This window comes from Ranitomeya imitator, chromosome 7 (assembly GCF_032444005.1).
Source record: "Ranitomeya imitator isolate aRanImi1 chromosome 7, aRanImi1.pri, whole genome shotgun sequence".
NCBI lineage: Eukaryota > Metazoa > Chordata > Amphibia > Anura > Dendrobatidae > Ranitomeya > Ranitomeya imitator.
This window is the reverse complement of record NC_091288.1, coordinates 168,526,209-168,545,126: the sequence shown is the minus strand read 5'-3', so window position 1 is coordinate 168,545,126 and position 18,918 is coordinate 168,526,209. Positions and strand designations below refer to the sequence as shown.

The following is an 18,918-nucleotide window of genomic DNA, read 5'->3' as shown; positions in this document are numbered from 1 at the left end:
AATGCTATCAATCTGCAGATGAATCCCATATCTGCAGGCTAATGATGTTTTTTTTAAATGTCAGGTTATTTTTAAATATTACGCTTGATATCAGGTTTCATTCACCTATTTCTTCAATACCTCATTTCTTTTGTCCTTTTTACTGTTTTTTCTTTATTGGAACATCAGGAAGATGTGTGTTATTTATATTAGTGAAACTGAATGTAGGGCATGATTCTCCCATGTCACTTTCAGCGTACAGTGTTTATCACCAAAAAAAATGTTTTTTTATATAAGAAGTTATATAATATGTGCTTCAGTTGGGTTTAGATACCATAATATATCCTGAAAAAATACACTTTCTAAATTTATGGTTTTTTTTCTGAGTTGCGAAAAAAGCTGACGACATAGGCAAATGTGGCAAAATGATAAATTATTACCTACCTGTCACATCCACTGCCATTCCATTGCTGTCACTATTTTGAGACCACTGATTGGCTGCAGCTGCCACATGTATCATCACTGCAGCCAAGTACACACAAGTACACAGCGACTAGTGATGGTACACTAGAGCAAAAGCACAGGGACAGGTAAGGACTCTACTGGTAAATCATATTGTTGGGTGTCTAGTTCCTGCCGCTGCACAGGGGGAATCTTGAACCATGTCCTCTGCAGTCTTCCATTCTTCCCCAGCCGCAGTGGAGTCTGCTCAGCAGAGACGTCGGTCCCAGCCTCTGGCTCAAGCTGATACTGTCCGGCTGGTTAGAACTGCCGCCCCAGGTTCAGCCTTTGTAACCAGCTTTGATTAGCGGCGAGCAGATGTTCCAGGGACTAAGTCCTGCTTTTCATCTACTGAGCATGCCCGTGGGATGACCTCTCATTGGAGGTCGGAGGTCACATGCTCATGTCCTCTAGCGGCTCCGATTGGACTACTAGGAAGGTCCTGGAAGGCTACATCTATAAAAGGCTCGCATGGCCGTTCGGTCATGCCCTAGTTTACACCTGTAATCATGTGTGTGTGGTTGTATGCCTGTTCTGGTGATTGCTCCTTAATCATTCCCATTCCTAGAGTTGTTGAATGTTTGCGAATGTTGGAGCTACCTAGCGCCTGACAGTGCTATCCTTAACACAAGAGCACGATCCTTACTGCGCCTAGCCAGCAGCGACCACCAGTGCAAAGCTCTGCGCAATTAGAGCGCTTTCCTAAGGGTGGTTAGTGCCGTCCGCCAGAGCGGCGCTGTACACACTCTGTGCAGTAATCTTTAATTAGTCCTGACAACCAGTCAGTGTAGGGTGGGAACTCCCGCTTGATCTCAGCATCTGACTCAGGGCGTCCTCAGGTGCAGGCTCAAAAGCCACCGAGGGTCAGAGTGGGATCAATCACCAGCATAGAGGATTTCAGAGATCCCACTAGCGTCCATCTGCTGCACCCTGTGACTGCTAACAGGGCACAGCGTTTCCTTAGTTTCCCTGCAAGAGTCCGCATCAGTTCATACCGGGTGATGGAACCTGACTTTAGTCCCGCGTAGTACTGCCATATAGTGCTGCCAATACCTAGCAGCAGGTTCCATCTCTGCATGGTGGGCCCCGGGCTGCGAACGCACCTTTTATTATCTTTATATTTATTCGGTGCGTCCCACCAGTCCTAACACATATTTTATTATTTTATCATATCTGCTTCCTACTTTCTTTTTCCACAATGTAAAAAGCCACTTAGACCTTTTTCAACAATTATGCAGTATTTAAATTAAGTTGAGATGTGTATTCTCATACAGTTTGGCCTTTTTGGTCTTTAAAACTCAATGGATAAAATGTCCAATAATGGTGAAAGCAAATTTAAGTCTAAGTGAAAAACTTCTTGGAAAATTTGAATTCTGCATGTTCATCACTATGAATGCCATTCTTATATTGACATAATATTTTGCCAAGTAATAATTTCCATCCTGATCATTTCCTATATTGTTCTTTTGCAGGACTCAAAGTCAACCTTCTTCCAGTTTGGAGCTTCCATCACACAGCAAGCTACTGTCATGCTTAGTATCATGGAGGAATATGACTGGCATGTTTTCTCTCTTATAACAAGCACTTTCCCAGGATATCGAGACTTTATAAGTTTCATAAAAAACACTGTGGAAAATAGTTTTGTGGATTGGGATGTGCAGAATGTAATTACTCTGGACGCATCATATACTGATGCACAAACTCTTAATCAGCTGAAGAGGATCCATTCTTCGGTTATACTCCTTTATTGTTCAAAGGATGAATCCATTAGAATTTTTGATGAAGCCCGCTCTTTAGGCCTTATGGGATATGGTTACATCTGGATTGTTCCTAATCTGGTGACGGGTAACACAGAAATAATACCTTTTGAATTTCCATCTGGATTAGTTTCTGTATCTTATGACGACTGGGACTACACCTTGGAAGCCAGAGTAAGAGATGGCCTCGGAATTATCACAACAGCTGCATCAGCCATGTTGGACACATATTCAGTAATTCCAGAAGCCAAGACAAGTTGTTATGGTCAAAATGAGCGGAATGAGATGCCAACTCACACACTTAATGAGTAAGACTTCATATTTTTTATTCTGTTTTTTGTTAACCTATAAGATTAATGTGTGCCAATGTAAGAAGGCATGGAGAATAGTTAACGGTACCTCCTGTCATAATGGAAAAAGTTGATTAGTTACCGGTAATGGAAGGCTGCTGAGTGATTAGTTTTCCCAATTTCATGAAATATAATAATAATCTATATTTTTCTATAGTGCTAACATATTCCGCAGCGCTTTACAGTTTTGTAAATATAACTTTCTTCTTTTTGAACATTATAATTGCCCAACTGAATATAAAGCAAACACACAAACCATATACAGGTCCTTCTCAAAAAATTAGCATATAGTGTTAAATTTCATTATTTACCATAATGTGATGATTACAATTAAACTTTCATATATTATAGATTCATTATCCACCAACTGAAATTTGTCAGGTCTTTTATTGTTTTAATACTGATGATTTTAGCATACAACTCCTGATAACCCAAAAAACCTGTCTCAATAAATTAGCATATCAAGAAAAGGTTCTCTAAACGACCTATTACCCTAATCTTCTGAATCAACTAATTAACTCTAAACACATGCAAAAGATACCTGAGGCTTTTATAAACTCCCTGCCTGGTTCATTACTCAAAACCCCCATCATGGGTAAGACTAGCGACCTGACAGATGTCAAGAAGGCCATCATTGACACCCTCAAGCAAGAGGGTAAGACCCAGAAAGAAATTTCTCAACAAATAGGCTGTTCCCAGAGTGCTGTATCAAGGCACCTCAATGGTAAGTCTGTTGGAAGGAAACAATGTGGCAGAAAACGCTGTACAACGAGAAGAGGAGACCGGACCCTGAGGAAGATTGTGGAGAAGGACCGATTCCAGACCTTGGGGAACCTGAGGAAGCAGTGGACTGAGTCTGGTGTGGAAACATCCAGAGCCACCGTGCACAGGCGTGTGCAGGAAATGGGCTACAGGTGCCGCATTCCCCAGGTAAAGCCACTTTTGAACCATAAACAGCGGCAGAGGCGCCTGACCTGGGCTACAGAGAAGCAGCACTGGACTGTTGCTAAGTGGTCCCAAGTACTTTTTTCTAATGAAAGCAAATTTTGCATGTCATTCGGAAATCAAGGTGCCAGAGTCTGGAGGAAGACTGGGGAGAAGGAAATGCCAAAATGCCTGAAGTCCAGTGTCAAGTACCCACAGTCAGTGATGGTGTGGGGTGCCATGTCAGCTGCTGGTGTTGGTCCACTGTGTTTCATCAAGGGCAGGGTCAATGCAGCTAGCTATCAGGAGATTTTGGAGCTCTTCATGCTTCCATCGGCTGAAATGCTTTATGGAGATGAAGATTTCATTTTTCAGCACGACCTGGCACCTGCTCACAGTGCCAAAACCACTGGTAAATGGTTTACTGACCATGGTATTACTGTGATCAATTGGCCTGCCAACTCTCCTGACCTGAACCCCATAGAGAATCTGTGGGATATTGTGAAGAGAAAGTTGAGAGACGCAAGACCCAACACTCTGGATGAGCTTAAGGCCGCTATTGAAGCATCCTGGGCCTCCATAACATCTCAGCAGTGTCACAGGCTGATTGCCTCCATGCCACGCCGCATTGAAGCAGTCATTTCTGCCAAAGGATTCCCGACCAAGTATTGAGTGCATAACTGAACATTATTATTTGTTGGTTTTTTTGTTTGTTATTAAAAAAACACTTTTATTTGATTGGATGGGTGAAATATGCTAATTTATTGAGACAGGTTTTTTGGGTTATCAGGAGTTGTATGCCAAAATCATCAGTATTAAAACAATAAAAGACCTGACAAATTTCAGTTGGTGGATAATGAATCTATAATATATGAAAGTTTAATTGTAATCATTACATTATGGTAAATAATGAAATTTAACACTATATGCTAATTTTTTGAGAAGGACCTGTACTATACAACAGTGGTCTGTGTCCACTTTGATGGGAGAGAGTACTGCCTTTTACCTGTAGGTATTAATAGCTCTTCTTCTGATTAGCTGTTCCTGCATTACATCACATTTGCATCGCGCTGCAACAATGACTTCATGCCTGGCTTTGTAATCAAAAGAAGAGCTGCAGACATCAGCAGGGTAAAATCGATACCCTCTCTCCTACCCATTATATTAAAAAGGGCATTCCTATCTCCAAGATCCTATCCCAATATGTAGTAGGTGTAATAAAATTAATATTAGCAAATACCTCCAATTAGAAATGTAGTATAGTTCTCCTGATATGGAATGTCACTTACTCCATATGAGCATTGCAGTAACTTAGGTATCGATGGTTATGACCACTCATATAGTGAACTAGATGTTAGTCATCGTAACCATGCATACCTAAGGCTAGGTTCACACTTGCGTTGTGCAGTCCGATCAACACATCCGTTAAATGGACTGCACTAACGCAAGTGCCAACTTTGGCACTGCGCTAGCGCAGATGGAGCATCTGCTAGCTCTGTCTGCACTAGCAGTGCGCTAGCAGTGACGGACCCGGAAACACTGCAGCCCGCGTCTCGGGTCCATCACTCAATGACGGCACATCGCTAGCACACACCCATTGTGGGCATGCGCTAGCAATGCGTCCGCCATTGAAAGTAATGGCGGCGTTAACGGACTACGTTACACTGCGTTATGCTGCGGTGTAACGTAGTCCGTTAAACGGGTCACACTAACGCAGTGTGAACCCAGCCTAAGCCACTTCAATCAGAGTGAACAGTTCAAACCGGGTTCAAGAAGGCAGTAGTCATTCAAAATGAGTCTGGTTTCACCTCCTTGCACATCTTATCCCCAATCATGCCTGTACCTAGGCATATTTCAGTGTTGCCATAGCTATTTTCATCATGAAATAAAAGATTTGATTTTATGGATTGAAGCTGGACTTGCTTCTTTCACAAGCAATACCTAAGCCACTGCAATGTTCTGCACATGGGATAAGGGACATGGCTAATCAGAACTATACTACAGCTCTAATTGAAGTTATTTGCTAATATTATTATTATATCTATTACATATTGGGATAGGATCTTGGAAATTGGAATTACCCCTTTACCACATGCACTATAATAACTGTCATAGCACTCACATGATGCAGTTTGGCAATTTTTTTGGCATAGAGACCACTATCGATGAGCTACATATCGATGATGCCGTTTCTCTTTTCTTGGGAAACCGTCTTCAAGGCCGCTTCACGATTCGAACCAATGACCTTTCACTTTGGAATAAACCTAACAATACACTGAGCTATCAGGGAATGTGAAAACAGGTTGTATTTTGGAGTATACAGGAAGAAAAAAAAATTCTACCACCAGGAGCAAAACATCAATGCAGTGACATAAGAAGAATCTGCATAACTGATCATATACTAAATAGTGACAAGTCAAATTTATGTAGGAGCTAGCCAAGATGATTGTCTATAAAATGATGGTCATCTCACTATCAAAGTAGTAGTGGATGGTGAGATATGAAACATGAAAGTCAAAAGTTCACAATGTTGTTATCCTTTTGTTCTTCCCTGTACAACCCATAAATCCCAGATGAAAAGTAGAAGACATCAGGATTATCACCAGGAAAATAATGACATACAAATTATTATTATTTATTTCTATAGCACCATTGATTCCATGGTCCTGTACATGAGAAGGGGTTACATACAAATTACAGATATCACTTACAGTAAGCAAACTAACAATGACAGACTGATACAGAGGGGAAGGACCCTGCCCTTGCGGGCTTACATTCTACAGGATGGTGGGGAATGAGACAATGGGTTGGAGGGATTGCGGCAGATCCCGTGTTGGTGAGGCGGTAGCTTCGGTAGTGGTGAGGAGGCAGTGGGGTCATTGCAGGCTCTAAGCTTTCCTGAAGAGGTGAGTTTTCAGGTTCGGTCTGAAAGATCCGAATGTGGTTGATAGTTGGATGAGTTGGGGCACAGAATTCCAGAGGATGGGGGATATTCGGGAGAAATCTTGGAAGCAATTTGGTGAGGAGCTAATAAGTGTGGAGGAGAGAAGGAGGTCTTGGGAGGACCGGAGGTTATGTGAGGGAAGATATCGGGAGATTAGTTCAGAGATATATGGAGGAGACAGGATATGGATGGCTTTGTAGGTCAGTATTAGTAATTTGAACTGGATACGCTGAGGGAATGGGAGCCAGTGAAGCGCTTTGCAGAGGGGGAAAGCGGAGGAGTAGCGAGGAGAGACATGAATTAGATCGGCAGCAGAGTTAAGGATGGACTGAAGAGGTGTGAGAGTGTTAGCAGGGAAGGCACAGAAAAGGATGTTGCAGAAGTCGAGGCGGGAGATGATGAGGTCATGCACAATCATTTTAGTAGATTGAGGGTTGAGGAAAGGACGGATTCTAATAAATAGCTGGTTACTCTAAATAGCTGAATTTCGGCAAAAAAGTCTGATATTCAAAACTACTTTATGCACAAAGCTGGAAGGAATGCCAAATGAGGTTGGTCAAACAACCAATCTGCAATCAGAGAGTATTGCTATTAATGATGAATACATTCACCACAATATATTGATATATACATGTAAATTCACACTTCAACCCCATATCCAAAGATACTACCAGTATATATATATATATATATATATATATATATATATATATATATATGACTGAGAATGTCCAAGTTATGCGGGCAAAGCAAAAATATAATTCAAATGTGTCCTAGGCTAAAAGCAAAGTTATAGGGCCATAAGGCGAAGTACATAATTCAATGAAGTATTTTATTCAGTGTTGTATCAAATCGAATACTTTGGGCATTCATAATGGAAAAATTGGAAAATGTCCTATGAGAATATTCATTAGAATCCAAATAAAGAACATCGCTTGTCTTCATATTTGAAAAAGTCCATGATCCATTCATATTTGGAGAAAGCGAACATTTGTTCCAAATATGACACATTTAGAGATTTAGCAAGCCTAAATTTGTCATTAGGACTCTTTGTAGGCTACTTTTGAATGTGAAAATTACCATCATTACTAGTTTTTCGCCGGGCTCCTATAAAAAATTACTTTTGTGCAGTGCTTCATTACCTGCCCCATAGGAGCCTAATGCCAATTTCATAAATCCATGTTTCATGATCTGAGTATATACCATGAACCAGCCAAGGTATCAAAATCCAAACTCAATATTCCACTGGCTGTTGAGTTTGGATCAGAAGTCCAGGGCCAGTCAGAGCATCGCCAGCCAAAATTGTACTGTAAAACATGGATTTGTGAAACTGACTTAACTGACGAGTTGTTTTTTTTCCCTTTTAGAATAGGACAGATCTTGACCACCTGCCCTAAATTTTAACAGAATAGATCTCATGCAGAAAGTAAAGTCCTATGTCTTCATGTTCATGTATGACCAAGTCATAGTCACTATGTTTGCCATTATATGGTGCCTGTTTAATGCTTTGCAATCTCCTCTAGCAGCAATACTTAGAGAGGACACTTTCATATTCTGATTCTAAATAATAAAATAGTATAAGATGTAAGGCGTAAAATGGTATTGGCCACAGATTACTAATGTGTAATACAATGTGTGCACATGCCCTTAGGCTGGATTTACAAGTCATCTTTTCAACACAGTTTTGACCTTTATTTTTTGCAGTTAAGCAAAGAGAGGGGGAAGGTAAGGAGAGTTATTTGAAATCAAAATGAGATACATTTTTCATTCTCCTTCCTTTGGGAACCATTCCCTTTTTTAATCTCAAATTGCTGCTTCATATAATCTGAATCTGAGACATTGCAGAGAATTTAAACTCTTGCTGTCACTGAAGTTTCCCCCAAAAGACCTCTGTACAGTCTATATGGAAGATGTTGATGCCGTGTACTATATGTTCTCCCACAACCACTATCTACCTGCAAGTGTCTTATCAATTACCATTTATGCAATCATGGATATTAAAAATACAAACACTATAATGGTACTCTACTAATATACAAGAATGAACTGTTTGAATACATTTGGAGCCTTTTTATAGGAACTGTCCAGACAAGTTACAGGCTACTTTAACACTAGAACTACCGATGGAGTCATTTTGACGCCTCGCAATTTTTATTTCTTTTCTGTGACTACATTTTTCCAAATTCCGGCTTGAGACTTGGTGAATTTTACTCATTTAAGATGCGAAAAAAGATTTTGTGACAATAAATAATTAAAAAAAAAAGAAAAGAGTACCTTTTTTTTCAAAATTTACGTTTAATTACAAAAGGGAGTCATTTTGACTCCCTACTATATCTTGCTTGTCTTTGTCACTAAATGTTATTATTTATTTTAGGTTTCATTTTCTTGTATGTCTAGAATAAATGTTGGCTTTGACTTAGAATAATTATCATTTTAGCAAATATACTTGACATACACAGGACATGTACAGGACATCCGTCAGTGAACCAGTGAACTCTCGAGTGGACTACATAATTTCTGTAGAATACGGCCTGCAGTTTTGCTAATTGCTAATATGGCTAGAAGAAGTGCGGTAAAGCCTGACGACATTCTTGTATTGTAATTCACGGATTCAGCAAAATGGTGGCCTCTAATTGCATTTTTCTGATTCATCAAGAGCCATCTAATGATTAAAATCAAGTAACCCATACCTTACTGCTCATCCTTCCAGTCCCTCAACTCCTCATTGTCACCCGTCCACTCATTATTGCGTCTTCTAATCATCGCCAGTGGCACTGAAGTCTTCTGCACGCTAGGTTGGGTCTCCCAGCTCTGATGAGGCATGATTCTGTACATACTCATACAAAGTCACTGCACAAATGGTAATGTTTTTGAGACGTTCGCTATGACCTTCAGAGCACTTGTTATGAATCCTTCTAGGCCTCATCAGAGCCATAAGTCCTGGCCTAGCGTGAAGAGGCCCTGGCAATCAGAAAACGAGTCAAGAATTGGAGGGGATGGAGAGGTGATTATAAGTATTTTTATATTCTACACCTTATGTGTATTATGCTCTGGGATCTCGAGCGATCATAGAGCATAACAAGGAACTTTAATTTGCAGAGAATAACTTTTCAGGAAATCGAATTTCTTGTGAAAAATCACGCAAAGGAAAATTCAAATTTTGCCTTATCCGTTCATCTTTACTGACTATATTTTCAACATCACATCACATGACAGGTAATGATAAACTTAATTTTTATGGGATGGCTAGCCGAAAAGCCGATTAGTTGTAGTGTAATTTTGAATTACACTGTCCTGGGAGTGTTGCCGCAAATGAATGCACGTAGTATATTGTATTTTGTCACTCGTGAGCCACCAACTCCAATATTGTAATCATAAATAGATATTGTCATAACATGGCAAAAGCGTAACAGTATGTTAGTGAGTTTACACTACACATTATAGTTTGGTACTTTATGTAATTTAAATCCTACTACAAAAAAAGAGAATAAACACAAAACAAATCAATAAAAGCACATATTTTTATTATTACATAAGGATAAAATTCAGATATTTTTTTAAGAACAGTAAAAGAACATTTTGGAGGGAATAAAAAGTCATATACAGGGAAATCACAGGAAAACATATAAGGAATTGGATTAATCAACAGATGGCATTAGTCCTCAATTCTGCTGCCAAATGACAGGTATGAATACAATAGCAAGGTCCATATGATAATATATAACAATAAATAGTAAATCCCAGTGGATAAAAGCATAAATAATCCTATACATACACCATAACAGTACAAAATAGTATGGGGAAGATAAGTTACCAAATACAAGCACTCAGGGACTCCAACGTACGTTTCGCCAGGTGGCTTTCTCAAGGAGTATACCTTACTATTGTATTCATATCAGTCATTTGGTCGCACCATTTAGGGTTAATGCCATCTATTTTTTATGCCCGCTTCTTATACATTTTCCTGTGATTTTCCTATATAGAACATTTTATCCCCTCCAAAATGTCCATTTACTGTTCTTATAAATATATGGATTTTATCCTTACAGTATGTATTAATAAAAATATGTGCTCCTATTGAATACTTTTGTGTTATACATTTTTTTAGTAGGATTTATGTGTAATAGTGAATACTCACGCATATAATGTTCATTTATTAGTGACTTTGTCACTTTGGTGTTGTGTACTTTATATCATTTATATATAATCATGAGACCTCTGAACATAAATTAAATATTAATATAAGGAATTACACTACTATGGGGAAATGATTAGGACCAATTCACCAATCTAATTCTGTTTGTTCATAAAACATGCAGAACAGAGGAAAACAACAGCTGCATAACTTAGAGACATAAATCTAAACCGTAAGATAAATGACAGCTCACATGCTAAGTGCCGACTGATGTGACAATACAAACTAAATAGAATAGCACTCTAACATCCATATACAAATCAATGGCAAAATATAATAATGACTAGAGATGAGCAGATCGATCTTCGAAGGATTGTGCTTGTTGAGACACGATGGTCAATGGGTGGTCTTTTCTGCTGGCCTGGCTGTCTTTAGAAAGACTACATGGACCAAGGCTAATCCTGCTGAACACTCACACTCCTTCCCTGTTGGCAGAATACTACTCAGACAACAGAGGGTGAGAATAAAACAGCACTGCAATACTTTTTTGAACCACCAACAGACAATAACATATAGTACAGTCCCAGCAAATACATACAGTGCAGATCAAAAGTTTGGACAAACCTTCTCATTTAAAGATTTTTCTGTACTTTCATGACTATGAAAATTGTAAATTCACACTGAAGGCATCAAAACTATGAATTAACAGATGTGGAATTATATACTTAACAAAAAAGTGTGAAACAACTGAAAATATGTCTTATATTCTAGGTTCTTCAAAGAATCCACCTTTTGCTTTAATGGCTGCTGTGCACACTCTTGGCATTCTCTTGATGAGCTTCAAGAGGTAGTCAACAGAAATAATTTTCACTTCACAGGTGTGCCCTGTCAGGTTTAATAAGTGGGATTTCTTGCCTAATAAATGGGGTTGGGACCATCAGTTGTGTTGAGCAGAAGTCTGGTGGATACACAGCTGATAGTCCTACTGAATAGACTGTTAGAATCTGTATTATTGCAAGAAAAAAGCAGCTAAGTAAAGAAAAAGGAGTGGCCATCATTATTTTAAGAAATGAAGGTCAGTCAGTCTGAAAAATTGTGAAAACTTTGAAAGTTTCCCCAAGTGCAGTTGCAAAAACCATCAAGCGCTACAAAGAAACTGGCTCACATGCGGACCGCCCCAGGAAAGGAAGACCGAGAGTCACCTCTGCTTCTGAGGATAAGTTTATCTGAGTCACCAGCCTCAGAAATTGCAGGTTAACAGCAGCTCAGATTAGAGACCAGGTCAATGCCACACAGAGTTATAGCAGCAGACACATCTCTACAACAACTGTTAAGAGGAGACTTTGTGCAGCAGGCCTTCATGGTAAAATAGCTGCTAGGAAACCACTGCTAAGGACAGGCAACAAGCAGAAAACACTTTTTTGAGCTAAAGAACACAAGGAATAGACATCAGACCAGTGGAAAGCTGTGCTTTGGTCTGATGAGTCCAAATTTGAGATCTTTGGTTTCAACCACCATGTCTTTGTGCGGCGCAGAAAAGGTGAACGGATGGGCTCTACATGCCTGGTTCCCACCGTTAAGCATGGAGGAGGTGTGATGGTGTGGGGGTGCTTTGCTATTGACACTGTTGGGGATTTATTCAAAATTGAAGGCATACTGAACCAGCATGGCTACCACAGCATCTTGCAGCGGCATGCTATTCCATCCGGTTTGCTTTTAGTTGGATCATCATTTATATTTCAACAGGACAATGACCCCAAACACAGCTCTAGGCTGTGTAAGGGCTATTTGACCAAGGAGTGTGATAGGGTGCTACGCCAGATGACCTGGCCTCTACAGTCATTCGACCTGAACCCAATCGAGATGGTTTGGGGTGAGCTGGACCGCAGAGTGAAGGCAAAAGGGCCAACAAGTGCTAAGCATCTCTGGGAACTCCTTCAAGATTGTTGGAAGACCATTTCTGGTCACTACCTCTTGAAGCCCATCAAGAGAATGCCAAGAGTGTGCAAAGCAGTCATCAAAGCAAAAGGTGGCTACTTTGAAGAACCTAGAATATAAGACATATTTTCAGTTGCTTCACACTTTTTTGTTAAGTATATAATTCCACATGTGTTAATTCATAGTTTTGATGCCTTCAGTGTGAATTTACAAATTTCATAGTCATGAAAATACAGAAAAATCTTCAATTGAGAAGGTGTGTCCAAACTTTTGGTCTGTACTGTAAGATTATGCAAATTACAGTGTCTTATCCTTCTGTTGGCTCACTGGGATTGGAGCAGCTGCGACTTTCGGGCTTAGAAGCCTGACTATCCCATCAGTGGCTCCCCACTTTTTGTGGGCACCCACATAGAGGAGGTAACAATAAGTCCACTAAGGTACGTGGCCGGGTGACTTTATTATCCCAACCTGGCTTCTCTGAATGTCTCCTTGGGGCCAGGTGACTGGATGGTCCCAATCAGGCTTCTCCGAATCCAGATCTGTTTTCCTTCAACTAGGGCTGTGGTCCCTTAAACAACTGGCATCCTGTAGAATCTCTCAAATCTGTATCCCTCTGGATGGATATATATGGATGTCCTTTACTGTTTGCAGGTCAACAAGATACAAGGACCTATACGATGGGTAATCAACATATTAGCAAACATTGATTATTCAATGACTCTGCATCCCTGTCCTGCAAGAATGGGAAAACAAAAATTAATTCAAGAGTCAACATTTAAACTCATATGAATAATGGCTTATGTCTTTTGTCCAACTGAACGGAAAAACAGCAATTTAAGAGTCAATATTTAGGCTCATATGAACAGTAGTCTATGTCTCCTAACCCACCGAAGAAAAATATGTCTGGCCTAATTAAAATTAAATGCTGTGTCATCACATTCTTCCTCATCTTAATTAACCAGATGTGATAGGCTTCTGATCATCCTTATCCTGGTCCTCAGCTTGACCTATGTAACTCCTCAGGTAATTGTCGAGAAACAAACTTGTATCCATTGCGTCCATATATGTCGTCTTCCGCATACATTGGTTCCTGGAAGCTGATGAAGGCACAGAGTGTGGCCCTGCCTCCCCCATGATTCTTCTGCTCAGTGGTATGGTTCCACCCATACAAATAGTACAACTCCAGCTCCTTCTCCTGCTTGAACCTCTGGTTCCCAATGCGACTAACAAATCCTGGACTCAGGCTTCTTGGGACAGAGTACTTGATTCCAGACTGCCACTTGATCTTTGACTTGGCAGGCAGTTGAATTCCTCGTGGTCAAACTCATCGTCCTCCCAAAGGACCAATTCCTGGATCAAGCTGACCAACTGTAGGTGGCCCTGTATTGCAGTCGAAGCTCCTGGAGTCTCAATTTCTTGTTGCGTCTCACCTATGGTCTGCTGGGTCTGTCTATATGCCTCCCTGGTTGTGGAACCCTTGAATGGAGTCTACAAACACCTACCTGCAGCTCCCCCAGATCCGCATGACTGAGTAGCATTTCACCGCTGCCATCAACGTGTGTTGAGATACAAGTGTAAGTGTGTGCTCTTATCTGCTGGCCTGTATATGTTTAGGGAGAGTGCATGGACAAGGGCTCATCCCACTGAATGCCTGCACTCCTTCCCCACGGGCAGAATACTACTCATACAACACAGAGTGAGGGTAAAACAATGTGGTAATACTTTATTGATAAAATGTAAATGTAAATAAAAATGGTATAACTGAAAGCATCATCTTGTCCTGCAAAAAAAAAAGCCATGATATAGCTCCATAAAGGCAAAAATTAAAAAGGTATATCTCCCAGAATAAAGTAGCTTTTATTGTGTAAAAACGCTAAAACATGAAAAAAGTATACAAATGTAGTATCACTGTAATCGTACTGACCCAACAAACAAAATTGTCTTATCACTTTTACCACACGGAGAACGGCATTAAAAACAGAAAAAGCAATTCTTGAATTGCTGATGTTTGTTCATTCTGCTTCCCAAATGTCGGATTAGGAAGCGATTAAAAAACTGTTATGAAAACGAAATAAATACATGAACTCTTTGCGCAAAAAACAAGCTGTTAGAGTTGGCAGAATGCACTAAATAAAATATAATAATAAAGTGTATTCGCCACCCGGGTTCCACCGAGAAGAGATGTAAAACTGTAGCTAATGTGAACAATGGTAGAAAACACAGTGAGAGGTTGCTAGATCGCACTGAGTTAGAAGGCACTCAGTGAACAGCACATGCAGTAGGGTCACTCGCACACAGTAATGAAGCACATGCTCTGCAATTGAGCTGTGTCACTCGCACACATTAACGGAGCATATGCTCTGCAATAGAACAGTGTCACTCGCACAGAGTAACAAAAGATATGATGCTAGAAACAATCCCTGTTAACCTCACAGGGAACGGAGCAGGTAGCATACAGTGGTCATACAGTTAGCAACAGCACTCAAAACAACTCCTCTCCGGAGGTGCTGGAATTCTAGTGGCTTTCAGCCGACCCTGAGCACATGCTGACACAGACCACACAGTAGCATAGTTCATACACACATGAACATAAGTTGATACTAGCGCACTGACGTGCGCCACTGAAAATCTTTTATACCTTAAGCTCAAGTCCAGACAGAAAGGACCTTGCCTGTGGACCAATCTGAAGCTGCCACATCACCAGAGCAGCTGACATCCGAGCACCAATGAGAAGGCACCACATCATGGACATGCTCAGTAGGGTGAAATCTGGACTTTGGCTCCAGAGCATAACGCTGCACGTGTATACCAGTAGTCACCATAGGCTTAGCAGGAGAACCAACAATAACTAAACATACAGCAGGAGCCTGGGCATGGCACTGGGCCCAACATCCTTGCTGAGCAGCACTCACAATGGTTGAAGCTGGATGGGAGACCGCAGGGGCGATCCATCCTGAGCAGTGGGAGAATCCCAGTGCCTAACACAAGCCCTCACATAATTCTGTTGTCACAAATATAGAGAAGGTATAGCTCTCAAAATATGGCTATACAAAAACTTTGTTTTCCAAAAAAAGTTTTTTAGCATGTGATAGCAACCAAACATACAACACTGCTATAATTCTGGTATCTCTGTAATCACATCCGAGGAATAAAGTCGTCTAATTTCTTATGCTGCATGACGAATGTCATAAAAAATAAATAAAAACAATTCTTCACCTGCTGTTGATTTGTTCATTCTGCCTCCCAAAGATTGCAGTTAAGCTCGGCTCACATTTATCCTTTGCTCTCCGCTGAGTTTCCATGTAAATATCTGAAATACACAATCTAGAAGTAACCCCTAGCAGAAGATTCGTTATAATGAGATGGGTGACCTTTGTTCTATGATCTGGATGTGTCTTTCTTTATAAGCATGGTCTACAACAGTTTTGTGCATCTGTGAAAAGAAGGACACCATTGAACAGAGACCAGGCCGAGTCTAAAGTAACTCTGCTGTACCATTAAAATGAATAGATTGATTGGGGGTTTCATCTAAATCATGTTATTCCGAGGTTTAGATGGAAATCTCAGTGTAGAGCGCAGGATGAGATGCAAAATATTATGTAAAATGTTCAAAATAAAAGATTAAACTCAATACACAAAAAAACAAGTCCCCACTCAGGTCCATCATCTGTTAATAGAAATATAGAGGGCTTCCACATTACTTGAAGTACAAAGGCTATGGAAAAGCAAAATGGCTCCTTGTCCCCTAAAAAGAAATCCAGCAAATTTTGCATTCCCAAATCAAAATACAATCCTCCCTTCAGAGCCACATAGTGTGCTTAAATCACAGTTAGAATCCATGTTTGGCATTTCTGTAGCAATGAGAGCCTGCTTGATTTATGGGTACATATCTCCAGAAAATTCCCAGAGGGATGTAGTTTCCAAAATGGGGTCACTTGAACGGGGATTCTGTACTTCTGGCACTTAGGAGCCCTGTATATGGAGCCCGCAAACTATTATATGATAATTTGTTCTCCAAGTGTCAAATAGCACTCCTTCCATTATTTTTTATTTTTATTCTTTATTTTACACTTAAATCTGAATTCCGATACCAATTCCCGATATCCTAAACATATCGGGAATCGGTATCGGAGTTCCGATTCCAGTTCAGAAGATCGCCGACTTCATGGCCGACCGCACACAGGGGTCGGGTTTCATGAAACCCGACTTTGCCAAAAGTCGGCGACTTCTGAAAATGGCCGACCCGTTTCGCTCAACCCTAGTGATGAACGATACTGCAGGAAAGGTAAGGGGTGAGGTGACAGTATAAAGATTTTTTTAACATTTTTTAACCTTTTAGCTGCCCTTTACAGTTCAGTTTAAATGGCGGCCAGTGGCCACCATTGTGCTGAATCCACGCTAAAAATGAATTACACAAAATTCACTTTTTGGCAAATACAGATTTTTGTAAAATTTCAGTATTATTCATTTCCAATCGAATATATTCTCTCATTTCTAAGGATAGATTGTCAATATATATTCTTGGAAATTGCTATTACCATATAATAGACAGTGAAGACAAGTAGGCAATATGCCTGAATTCTAGATGGCAAACTGTAGACATTTTCCTGCCCTTAAGACATGGGTCTGATTCAGAAACAGCCTGTGCTGATTTATTTTTTTGCTTTTGATGGTGGTACATTTATATTTGCTTTCTACCCCACCAGATGGCTTTCCATTAGATCCTATTCAAATTGTAAATGGTCGTATTCAGAGCTCAGAGTTACAGCGCTGACAGAAATGATTTGTGAAGGAAAATGAGAAACATTTGTGACAAATGCAGTTTACTCAGTGGAGTTGTCACGTTCTGCTTCATAATAAGCTCATGTCTGCGCTGAGAGGGAATATTTAACAGGACAGCCGACCCATCATAGTTTAAAGGTGAACACTGCAGCAAGCACAAGCTTCATTGTATTATTTTTGTACTGAAATATCCCTGAATAGTGTTTTAACCTCAATAACTGCAAATATCTACTTACGCTATACTTCTAAGTTATGATTATGGGATTTTTACACATTGTTGTGTTTTGTTGTATTTTCGCCTAAAAATATTTGATGGCTAAAACTAAATAATGAGAAAAATTAATAGGAACCTGTCAGCATGAAAATGTAATCCAATCTTCAGGCATGTTATAGAAGAGGGGAACTGAGAAGATTGATATATAATTTTGTGAGAAAACATTCAGAATAACCTGTGATTTAGTCTTTTACACCCACTGGACCAAAAATCTAGAAAGAGCGGAGGATTAAATAATAAATAACAGGTTATGCTGAATCTTTTCTCACAAAACTATATAAATCCTACAAAAATCATGGCATCATGAATCTATCATCGATAATAATCAATAACATTTTATTGAGAAACACAAAAACGAGAAATTAAGTACAAAAGTATTAAAATTTGGAGGTGAGGACTCAAGAATGTAGAGGCCTGGGTCTAAACACATAATGTAAGGAATGGCAGAATAAAAAACTCTCTCTATATATGCAGTGAGTATACTATCTTTGATAATGAACACAAGACTCAACCAGTCTCATACCAATGAGGTCAGCGTGCTATGATCATGAGTAGGGATGAGCGAACCGGAATGGTAAAGTTTGGTGACCGTACCAGGCACCCAGTGTGCGGAACCGAACATATCAAGCATTGTGTTCAGGTTTGCCAGACTAATAAAGCATGTTGAAAGGTTGCAGCTCAGTCAATCAACAAACTTTTAGACTGTGGGCTCTTCTTAAATCATCACAACCATGCCAAGTATTGACATGGCTGTGACTGGCAGGCGCACCATTTGATCCAGCCTTTATGCCGCTGTGCGTACTCTGCACCCCACCTTGTGTTAGTACTATGTGTTTAATGCACTCTGTCCCTACCTGAGGGACCACTGTGTGTTTTCTAGTATTGTTGCAAATACATACATCACATCAGACATCTTGCTGACATTTGTAGGCCAAATAAATAATTTTTCAGGACCAATGTGTGTTTACTAGTAGTCTGGGAAATAAATAATTGGCATCAGCCTTACTGTTGCCATTTGCAGGCCAAACAAATAATTTTTCTGGACCACTTTGTGTTTTCTAGTAGTCTAAGAAATAAATAATTGTAATCAGCCATCTTATTGAAATTTGCAGGCCAATCAAATTATTGTTCTGGGCCACAGAGTTTTTTTTAGTTGTCTAAGAAATAAATAATTGGCATCAGCCATTTTGTCACCATTTGTAGGCCAAATAACCAATTTTTCAGGACTTCTGTGTGTTGTCTAGTAGTGTTGCAAATATATAGTTGGCATCAGCCATATTGTTGCCATTTGTAAGCAAAATAAATAATTTTTCTAGACCGCTTTGTGTTTGCTA

General features: G+C 39.9%; 1 protein-coding gene across 1 annotated transcript in view; it reads left to right on the top strand.

The window, feature by feature from the left end:
- GRIN2A (glutamate ionotropic receptor NMDA type subunit 2A) overlaps positions 1-18,918 on the top strand; it is a 781,341-nt gene that overhangs the window by 505,056 nt on the left and 257,367 nt on the right. The window contains exon 4 of the mRNA XM_069734026.1: positions 1,953-2,545. Coding sequence (XP_069590127.1) covers positions 1,953-2,545 — 593 coding nt within the window. The remainder of the gene's footprint in view (positions 1-1,952; positions 2,546-18,918) is intronic.